We start from the raw sequence: 11,871 nt of genomic DNA on the forward strand, positions 1-11,871 counted from the left end.
AGTTTGAAGATGAGCTTCTTTTCCTTATTAACCCATTCTGACCCGAGATCAGATTCAAAAAATGTCTATTACCTAATAATACATCCTGACAGTTTCATTATTAACCCATTCTGACCTGAGATCAGATTCTAAAAAGGTCTTCTACATCCTGACAGTTTTCCATTCTGACCTGAGATCAGATTCTAAAAAGGTCTTCTACATCCTGACAGTTTTCTGAAAAAGCCATGTTTCTATGTCAGTCGTTCTTCGATTTAAAAAAAATAGCAGACCTACAATCTCGTAGCGCGCCACTCGGTGGCGCGCTACGAGCTTGAAGATCTGCTATCAATAGCTAAAGCATAACATAATGCTAACACCAAAATGTGTTCCGGCGCAAAATGGGTTAACCTTATTATGTTCTCTGTTGCTCTCGCTGTGTCTGTGCCGTTATAACACCAATAAGGGAGTGATCTCCTATATATCGTTCAAATGAGGAGGCTTTTTAAAGTCAAAAGAAGTGGAATACAGATTAAATCATGACACGGTAAAAAGGTCCAAGTGTAATATACATTAGCCCGCGTTATGTACAATTTTATTCCCGAGCACAGCTTTATCGCTTCTCCATTCAAGCCATCGCTTTTCCTATAAGCAGGACTGGATTGCCTTTAACCTTAATGTACAGCCTGGTATGCATGGCGAGATCTCTCTTGTTCTATAAATCAAGTCCACTCTGAAATCCGTGTCTTTAGAAAACGGCAGGTCTTATTTATCATGAAGCACACTTTGGACGTGACTGAAGGATGAATGAGGAAGGGGGCTCAGGTCTCAGGTGTGAAACCTCTCTTTAGGAATACTATTCTCCGTAAATGTCACGTTCCATCATCCTAACTGCACAGTCAAATCCTTTGAATTTGGTCATAACTGGGGAAGCATCTTTGATGCGCGGTTTAGTATTGTGTATAAGTCTTGTGTTTTATAATTCAATTAAAAGTATTATTATTTTTTTGTCACGGGCACTGAACTGGCAATAGGTGGTGGGCGTGTTCAGCGTAATTTGTGACGGCTGGTATTCACCTGTGGGGATTTGGACAAAGAGCGGGGGTGAGAGTGAGTGACATTTTGAGTTGACCACAAGTGCGTTTTGTATGATAGTATGCTGGGAACTGTTGAATTTGTACCCGTTTTGTGGACATATTGAACGATTAAAAGCAAAGGACATTGGAGTGGAACTGAATTATTTTCACATGTTTTAGTTGGACTGCCTAGTATTTATAGCTGCGATTGGGAGGGGGAGACTTATTTCCCTGCACACTACTCCGTCATGGTCCAGAGATTACATGACTTTAAATTGGTGGCAAAGGGTATACAGTAAAGGCTCACGCATACTCCAGTTAGGTGATAGGCTATAACGTTTTCACCTAAACGGTGGTTTTGATACTATAGGCACACTTAGTCACGACACCTAAACGGTGGTTTAGGTGGGCCCACTTGATGTATATATCCACTTTACTTCCAATAAATGTGTCTGAGAGTGACCCGACTGGCTGACTGAAATTACTGTTTTCTATTACTGTACATCGTCAGGGGTCATTTAGAGCGGCTGAGCCTATTCCTTTTTACTTTCTTCATCCCTCTGCTACACCAGTGGGTCTCAAATTGTCCTTGAGTGGGTATTATTACAGAGTGGTATTATTACACACGCAGGTCTTCTCGGAATTCTTTTCACCTGAAAGGCTCTCTAGCTTTTCATACACACTAGTCCAGCCTTACTTTGTAGGCTGTGGTCTATAGTCTTGTTGTGGATAAGTGGCCGTTTCTCCCAGTGTCACATCTCAAGAGAGAGAGTGTGTTTTGATGGAGTCCTCCCCATGAGGCTGATGCACCCTGCTGCAGGTGTTGTCAATCAGGCGATTACTGAAGCATGGGTGAGCTAGGGCCCCTGGGATATACACTGTACGTATTGTACATGCACTCTCACACAAACACCTCTGACTCTCTCTCTCTCTCTCTTTCTCTTTGACTGTCTGTGGTGGAAAATATATATATATTTTAACCCATTTTGACCTGAGATTCTAAAAATGTCTACATCCTGACAGTTTTCTGAAAAAGCTATGTTTCCATGTAAGTCGTTCTTTGATTTTTTTTTAAATAGCAGACCTACAAGCTTGCGCTATGAGCTTATATATCTGCTATTTTTCAATAGCTAAATCATAACATAATGCTAACACCAAAAGGGTTTCCCGGCCAAAATGTGTTAAAGTAAAAGTATTAATACTGCAATATAGAAGTCCGGTACTGAATGTACCAAAAGTAAAAGTAGTCATTGCACAGAATGTCCCATTTCAACTTTCCAGTCTTTCAAATGTATTAAAAAAATCTATTGAAAATATCAGATCTACAAGCTCAGAATGTGTTGCATCGCGACCAACCCAACAAACTTGCAACGCGTCGCAGGCTTCGTATCGGTTGTGAGCTTGTAGATCGGCTATTTGGGGTGAGTGACAGCATTTCACACAGTATATAAATCAAGCCTAACATCTTTGCGGCCGGTACACTGTCCAAAAACACCGTATAAAAGGCATGGGACCGCGGAAAAAGAAAAGAACATCACTGCACTTTCAGACACGCAAAGCCAAGAATCAATGCTTGGTTCGAGCAGCAGCCAATTGTTTAATTGAGTTGCCTCACTTTCTTTAATTACTTCAAGAAATTGCCAGTACTAACGTCAGGGTTGCGCGTGCGTGTGTGTGTGGTGTTAACCCAGAGCTCATGCATCACAAGTTTCACAACCTTAGAGTAGCGGCTAATGTTATGAGCTAACTGGAGCTACACAACAAAACACAGTGATTGAACCAACCGAAGCATGTCGGAAACGAACGAAAAAAAACGAGGCACGAGGTTGTCACAGAGAAACAAAAATAACAACAAATAGGGGAAAAAAATTTAAACGGAGGGACAGATGGACAATGGAGACATAGAGCGGTTGTTTCACCTGACGTGTCATTCTTGTTTTGTTCCTGAAATGATTTAGAATTTTTGTTGTCATGGATGATATTGAATTTCGTTGTTATTCTTCATGTCATGTCTATGAATTGATTGCATACTGTAGGGCATGAATGGAAACAAGACCGCAAGGACCGAATAGAAAACAAAACAATTAAATAACCATCATCTAAGACCTTAGCTATAGGACCTATTATTGTCACGTACGCTATGCCATTTCACAGTGTTTCTATAACGCTAAAACAACCATTTCTCTTGTGAGGACGGCCCTTGCTGAGGAATGGTTCTTACAGTGTCTTTCTCAGATTCTACTGATCTTGTGGGGGCGTGCACACACGCGTGCACACACACACACACACACACACACACACACACACACACACACACACACACACACACACACACACTTGTGGCGGGTCACAGTGGTCTTACAATTAAAATGAGGTCAAAGGTCCATGGTGGCAGGTGGCTCGGCCACTTTAGACTGCCAAATCCCGTCTTTTGGCCCACACTGCATTTGCAACTGACCAGCTCGGATCCGTCACAGATCTGTGTTCACACTGGCAGCTAAATCCGCAGCCTGAATCAGATCTGTGCCACGTCCAGACTGGAATCCGATTTGTTTAAATAAGTCTAAACACAGACAAGTCACATGGAATGCGATTTGTATTCTTTTTTTTTTGGGTGGGTTAGATCTGCAGGTTACCGCGTTCAGACTTTGAAACCACCTCTGAATGTGGCTCAAGTCGCATTTGTGAAAATCTTATTCCATTATATTATGCGACTTGTCTGTGTTTAGACTTCTTTAAAACAAATGGGATTCAGATCTGATTCAGGCTGCCAGTGTAAACGGGGCCACAGACTCGAGTTTGAATCCAACTATACCATGGTGTCTTGAATGTCTCCTAATCTCTGCCCTAGAGGTGTCCTCCTCCTGTCTCTCTAAAAAAGAGCCAAAAAAAGAAAAATAGAAAGAAAATGGGGCAAACTCCCGGTGGCAAGCGGCCAGGGTTTGGTCACGCTGTTTCAGGCTGAGAGCTATGAGGACTCCCTTGAGTCTGAGAGTCTTCAGACACAGACCCTGCATGGGAAATAGAATGTCTCCTTTCATCTCTGTCTTCTGCAGATGTTGTACTTTAAATCCACTACATTTATTTGAAAACTTTAAGTTACCAGTTGGCTTTGTAGATTTTGATTATTATTACAAAACATACATTAACCCCTTCAGCCCTTAATATACCTGTATACATTTTCAGCCATTTGAGAATATAGTTCTGCTATTTTCAAAAGATTTGCATACATTAAAAATGGGACATTATGCATAATGAGTATTAATCAACATAACTTTGAGTTCCGGACTTTTACTTTAACAGAGTATTTCTAAATTGCAGTATGAGATCAGATTAAAAGAAAACTTCTACATCGTGACAGTTTTCCATTCTGACCCGAGATCAGATTCTAAAAATGTCTTCTACGTCAGTCGCTCTTCGATTTTTCAAAAAAATCAGATCTACAAGCTCGTAGAGCGACACTCGGTGGTGCGCTATGAGCTTGTAGATCTGCTATTTTTCAATAGCTAAAGCACGACATGATGCTAACACCAAAATGGGTTAATGTGAAGGCCAAGTATTTGTGGAAGGCCCTGCAGACTGTACTGAGGGACAAAGAAGGACACCTTCATGGCCACCATATTACCTCTGCTGAGAATCTGATGTGGGTCATAAAGGTATAAAAAACAAAAAAAACAAATGGACCATAAGATTGCATACACGGATATGTCTTTCATTTTCAATGCTGCCGCACGACTTTTAACAGGAACCACGGAAATATGAACACATCACTCCCGTTTTAGCTGCACTCCCACTGGCTCCCAGTACGGTTTTTAGAATCCATTTTATAGATTGCATTGTTTGTTTTTAAATCTTTAAAAATGGATCAGCGCCAGTTTATGTTTCCGATCTCCTAAAACCCTACGTTCCATCTAGGTCACTGAGGTCAGCCAAACAAATGCTCCTTGTCATCCCCAAGGCAAGGTGTGAGAGAAGAGGGCACCGAACCTTCTCAGTAATTGCTCCTAAACTGTGGAACCATGCTTCCTAAAGCCATGTCAGGCTGGCTCCAACACTATACCTGTTTTTAAAACAACATCTTAAAACTCATTTCTATTCCCTGGCTTTTAAACCGTGAATAATGTGTACTCCTGAGTGTCTGATTTTATTGTATATGTTTTTTTTCCAATATTTGGATCCGAAATGTAGTGGAATATAGAAGTCAAAGTAATGGAAATTGGAAAGTACAAATACCTCAAAATTGTACAGTACTTAAGTGCATGTACTTTACACAACCGCTATGCAATGTGTTCCAATGCGTTCAAGGGCTTTAGGACTAATGGCCAGCCCTACACATTACATATTCATGGTGTCCTGTGTCTATAGCATCTGTTTCTCTCATTGACCGACAGGCTATTATGCAACTACGGACAGACTAGAGACCAGACCCATTAATGGCACTATAAATCTATAATGTATACGTTTATATAATGAACTTACAATAGGCTTAATGATTTATGATGAAATAAAATCACACCCGTGTGAACTGAGTGGTGCAACTCCCCTCTCCCCCTGCTTCTCTCTCTCTCTCTCTCTCTCTCTGTAATTAGCAGGCAACAGTGCAACACTATCTCTCTCTCTCTGTTTCTGTCACAACAGCGCCACTTTTGCCCCTACTGGTACTATAAACATAGTCACATAGGTTAGGACGGACATTGCTGTTTCTTGGAAGTGGTCGCACCACTCAATTATATAATCTCTGCTGTCTGGAAGAAACCATCTAACTCCAAAATGTACAGAAAACTATTTTTTAAAACAAAGCAATACTGCCTCATCATCAAAACTGGTATTGTGACTTTTAAATCTTTTTGAGGGTCCAATCGAGTCAAGAGGTTTTGTCCAAAGTGCTTTTTAATACTTTATTAGCATTGGTTCAATATTTTTTTTAACCAACACACGGACATAAATGGTGTTCAAAAGTATTGAAACACGCACGTCACACGCACTCACACACGCATGCAAGCAAGCACACACACCTCTTGCAAACAATTTCACAGTGCAAACCCTAATATTCACTCTCCCTCTCTAAGTGCTAGTATCCTTGAGAAAAAGTAGAGCAGGAGATATACATGAGAGAGCGAGACAGAGAGAGAGAGAGCGAGAGAATGAGAGAGAGATAGAGAGAAAGAGAGAGAGAGAGAGAGACAGAGAGAGAGACAGACACAGACACAGAGACAGACAGACACAGAGAGAGAGAGAGAGAGTTTTTGTGACAGTGTGTGTGTGTGTGTGTGACTGGTGCACAGATACCGTATTCCCCCATGGACTGGACATTGGTGAATCGTGGCGTATACGCGTTCTCAACCCTGACAACGGCAGCCGTTATGCTTTGCCACGCATTATCAGCTCAGGTGGCGGCGGGTGCCCAGATATATGCAAATGCCCCCAATCGGCATGTTAGCCACCGGTTTCTGTGCGTGTGTGTGTGCGCGCCTGTGCGTGCCGTGCAGTGCTTGCATGTGTGTTGAGCAACGGACGGACAGACAGGGAGACGATACTGAATCATTTCATAATGAATGGCGTGTCCTATTCATAGTATGTATATGGTTAGAAAGGAGAGTTAATGGGACACGTCCCTCATCGCAGCCCCTTAACACAGCCACATGCTGTTCACTCACAGCTGTCTTCAATCACAGCACCTATACTGCTGGGAGGAGGTGCTTTTTGGGCTCCATGTCAAGACGTGACACTGGGTATATTAAGCCTTCCTAGGTGTGGTATATGACAGTGGTTTTAAATCAATGATGTGACAAAAAATAGGGAAGGTATTCAGAAGATATTTGCACACAAGAAAAATGTGCAAGTGAGATGCAAAAAAAGAAAGAAGAAAAAAAAAACCTTTCACTGATAATGACATAGGGATGTCAGGTTTGAAGTGATTATGTCCGACTGTGGCTTTTTATACATGTTTAACAAAGAAAAGTATTAACGAGAGCTTGTGACTAAATTATAATAACTACATTGTTGGGTCCATTGGAACACAAGTTATGTTGTCATTTCTTGAAATTACTTGAAAGGATTCGACATCGACAACGTGACAACCAAAGACATGGAGGCAAATAATATAACATAATTATGCCTCTATTTCCTTGGTTGTCAGATAATGCAATCAGTTAGAATAGTCTACTGTAAGTTCAGACAATTCACTTTACTGTAATGCAATACTGTTTTCCTTTAAAACGAGGAAAAAGACCCAAATCCCAGTCTACATGTCATGGTATCGATATTATGGATATATAATCACCAAGCCCCGATTTCAAGGATCTTAAATGATGCACCCAATGCAGCTTTGTGATGTCTTCATTGCCATTAGTTCGCCTACTACAGTATCTGTGTTCCCAATTGGCTTAGTCCTCCTCTAATTAAATCTATTAGATCTTTATTTTTATTTTTTTACCATGCCCTCATACTGTAAGCTCATATTGAAGTTCATTAATAGACTTGATTTTTATTCGTAATGCCATCTAATTTGACCTTGAACATGTAGAGGAGACTGCACATCAGTGTTTTTGTACGTCTCTGCAACTCATGCAAGCGCCGTCCTTGTCATTCCAGTCAACCAAAACAACGTGTCTCTAAGATACTGCGACTGGGGAAATAATTAATGGTTCCGTTCGGTTTAGTCATTTCAGAGCTGCTGCAATAATGGGTCTCGTCAAAAAGGTATCTTTCCTTCAAGTTGTATACTGCTTAATTCCCAAAGGTGTAAATTGCAGACTTGCAAAGAAAAAAAAGGAATCCAAGGCAAAAGATTCATTATAACTTATTGATGAGCAAGGCAAATAAAAAAACAGGGCCTACGCGTTTCGACCAAAAGGTCTTCGTCAGGGTTCTATCTCTGAAAGGGTCTTGTCAGTGCATTAAAATGAGAGAATAATTGAACGCAAGACCTAGAATGCCCTCTCAGGAAGTAGCTTTCCAGAAGAGCATACTTACAGCCAAAACTGTGAGATGTATTTTATTGCACTTCTGGTTATACCCAAACGACTCTGCATGCTGATGTTTGATGGAATAACTATCTAGCAGCTGGTGTTGTTTTCACTTCCACACACATGGGAGGAGAAAACTATTGTTCCCCCGGCCAATACTTTTCCTGGTTAAAAATAAGACTTTTCTCACTTTTTTGCTTTCTTTCATTTTTGCTTTCAAGGAGATTTAAATGGAGCGCTTCTATCCAACCTTCAGACCCTCTCTTACTATAAGCAACTGAACTCACCACTGCACACCGACAGTGAACCACACAAGGTCCCACAAAACAAGAAACCCATCTCATGCACAATAACCTCCCTCATTCCCTAATTGCCACCTAGCTCCTCTAGCCTCCTCCTCCTCCTCCTCCTCCTCCTCCTCCTCCTCCTCCCTCCCCTTACCTGTTCGGCAGCCTCCGGGTCCAGGTGGGTGTCTAGGAGGGGGACGGTGAACTGAATCTTCCTCGGGCTGCCGGTTTCCATGGTGGCACTGTCCCTCAGCGACTAGACAGAGGAGGAGGAGGAGGTGGTGGTCCCACGGGATGGCAGAGTGTCAGCCAGGGGGGTCCGTATAGGGGAGGTGAGGAGAGAGGTTCAGTCAGTGAGACGGTGGCTGAAACAAGCAGATCAAAATGGGGGGCTTTGTGGTCCTATAGTTCTCCCCCCCGGGGAGTATGCTGGTTTCTATCTAGTCTTTTCTTTTCTCCGGATATTCCTGAACTCACTTTTCCCTTTTGCTCTTTTTTCTATCTCTTTCTATCTACGTTTTTTATTTTATTTTTTCTCCTTTCCCCCCCCCGGCCCCCCTCCACAACAAATCCTGAGCACCTGCCGCCGCTGTGACAGCCTCTCTCTCTCTCTCTCGTTCGTCAGTGTGCAGCCTCGCGCTCTATCTCTGCATATCTGCCGGCTCTCTCAGTGCTGCTGAAAGCAAAAGGGCATTCTGGCACTTATGGGAACCACCTCCCTGCCTCTCTCATTGGCTGTGCCCGCCTCGCTCTCAGACGACTTAAGTCCCACCCCACCACCCCCCCCCCCCTTCTTTATCTCTGTTGGCTGTCTGAGCACCGGGTTAATGTCCCCCCCCCCCCCCCTCCCCTCCCTCTTCCTCCGCACCACAGAGGGTTGAGTGAGGCTATACAAGACATAATAAAGATGCATGTGTTTGTGCATCTTGCACACTTATATGTACCAATGCAGCATGTGCATATACCGGTATATGCAGACCAGTATACACATTATACACCAGTTATGCACTTCAAGTCATGCAATTCACTGGCGCAAGCCAAGGATAACTTTTGAGTATATTGAGCGTATTGACATGTTTAATTAAACGGGTGAGCATATTGCGGAGAAAATTAAAGAGTGGCATCTATTTTTGGGACACGGTGAAGATGAAGATGAAGATGGAAATGACACGACCAGCTAGCCATGTTATGCTTTTTAGCTATTGAAAAATAGCAGATCTACAAGCTCATACGAGCTTGTAGGTCTGCTATTTTTTTTTAATCGAAGAACGACTGACTTTTTCAGAAAACTGTCAGGATGTAGAAGACTTTTTTTTTAAATCTGATCTCAGGTCAGAATGACACTAGTATAGAAGGCTGCATTCATCTGTGTATCCAATAGCTGTCAGTCTGCGACTATCCATTTTTATTGATCTCCTCAGAAGTGCCTGAAAATCCCCCCCAAAGCAAACAATGGGCTCTGATACCTGACACCGTGCCGTGACACACCAAGGGTTTTTAATTACAAAACATACTATTTGGACGCGAGAGAGAGCCTCCTGGCAGTCAATATACCTCGAAAGCCTTGATGATTCTGTGCATGCTGTTATGGAAGCTCAGATCTCAGATCAGGAGTTATAATATTGTTTGTGTTCAATTCGTTTTTTTGAGTGGTTTGATAAACGACAACAATGTTACACTTTATAAATCCTGCAGAAGGAATACAGAAGCCAAGATACAGAATTTACACCATCCAAGGCAGAAGGATCAGATTACAGTACTGGAAACATACTGTAATGTAAATTAATCTAAAAAACCTCATATTGTGAAAACTAAATGTTTTTTTGCAAGGTGCAGCTTCTGAAACAATAATTGCATAACCACCTGGCAATAAATCTATATGCACACAATAATTTACATTAGGTGGAAGGGATTAATACTGTACCTCACACCAATTACTTATGCAAGTAGTACGTCGATATAAATCAATGAGAGTTTGGGGGGGGGGGGGGGGGGGGAGTGGAGGTGTGGAAATAATATTTTGTTGTATTCCATTGCCGAGAACCGGTTTGACGCAGGAATCAAATGTATTCGTGTGATTCTGGATTGCAGAGAAATACAATTGGCAAACGCCCTCCGTGATTTAATTTGGAATTTGTTTTGTTTTTGTTTTTCCAGTAAGACCATCATTATGTTGTCCTGGCATAATTATGCAAAGGGTTTATGTAAAAAGAAAAGAAAGAAAAAATACAAATTGTCCTCTTGGTTGCAGAGAGTGGAAGAGTGACGGAGAGAATGATTGACAAGCTGCCACCGACCGGGACAATATAGACCAAAGCACCTCCAGAATTGTTTTACAAGAAAAATGAGCGCCTTGTGTGTATGCGCATGCATTAATGAACGTGCGTGTGTGCGTGCGTACGTGTGTGTGTGCATGATGTGTGTCATGCGTGTGCTTTAGTGCTGGTCTGATAGGTGCAGTCAGGTATGTGTATATTTAGGCAATGCCACATACACTGTACTTTGTGTTGCTTTATTAATTGTGTTTATTCTTTTGGATTGTGTGTGTGTGTGTGTGTGTATATACTATTTTATGAGTTTAATAAAAATGGCAACACCTTTCACCAAAGTGCTTTACAATGTATTTCACATTCACCCGTTCACACACACCCAGTGTTAATTTTGTTGACTATGACGAAGACTAAAAGACTTAAGGAGCTTGCACCTTTCAGATTAGGTCCTTGCAGACTGATGCGTTTTTTGGAAAATTGTGGGGAAAAATGGCGGCTCTGAAATTCGCAGCAGTGTGCAGGGACATTTCGATTTTGACATTTAGTCTGATGTGTTCTTCAAAAGACGAAGATTAACACTAAATATTTCCTGTCAAAATGATTAAAAAAAGACTATAGTCGACCAAGACAAAAAGATTTCAGAATACTAAATAGGACTAGACTAAATCGTGTTATTCAAAAGAATAGACTAAGACTAAATCAAAATCTGCTAAAACAAATGAACACTGCACTCAGCACTCATGTTTACTTATATGATTCCAAGATGGCCCCTCTGACTCCTGAGCCACTGCACTCCATCTATTCATTACTTGGAATCCAAGCTAGATCTCTCAAGGGTCAACAGATATTGATGAGACAGTAATGTTATGGTTATTAACTTATTGTCTCCACCAGGCCGAAGGCATGGGGGGAGAGAGTATGTTTTGCACTCCGTCCGTCTGTGTGTCCGTCCGTCCTTCCGTCTGTGAACAGCTAATCTCCGGCACCGTTAACCCGGTCGATGCCACATTTTGCACACACACACTCCCTGGATGCCAACGATGAACCTCTGCCCCAGAATTTCCAGAACGGCCTGTTATAGGGCCACCAGGAGGCCGCTTTGTGCAAAACAAGTACAACTACAGATTTTGTCCAAACATCACGCAAATTGGTACACAGTCTGAAAGACCCGTTTTGTTGAATGACTCTAGACGAGTCTAGAGCCATTCAACAAAACGGGTCTTTCAGATTTCTCAGACTCCATCCTGAATTGGCTATAAGATTGGCTTCCAAAGTTCGCAGGAGTGCTCAGTTT

General features: G+C 42.0%; 1 protein-coding gene across 2 annotated transcripts in view; it reads right to left on the minus strand.

Annotated features, from left to right (window-relative positions):
• The window catches only part of LOC308328822 (uncharacterized protein), a 37,030-nt gene extending 28,096 nt beyond the window's left edge, over window positions 1–8,934 (minus strand). For both annotated transcript variants that reach the window (XM_080782931.1, XM_080782930.1), the window contains exon 1: window positions 8,462–8,934. In XM_080782931.1, coding sequence (XP_080639057.1) covers window positions 8,462–8,542 — 81 coding nt within the window. In that variant the 5' untranslated portion in view covers window positions 8,543–8,934. The remainder of the gene's footprint in view (window positions 1–8,461) is intronic.
• Window positions 8,935–11,871: the final 2,937 nt, after the last annotated feature.

Source organism: Protomyctophum bolini (assembly GCF_963924005.1).
Source record: "Protomyctophum bolini genome assembly, chromosome: 2".
In the NCBI taxonomy this organism is placed as follows: domain Eukaryota; kingdom Metazoa; phylum Chordata; class Actinopteri; order Myctophiformes; family Myctophidae; genus Protomyctophum; species Protomyctophum bolini.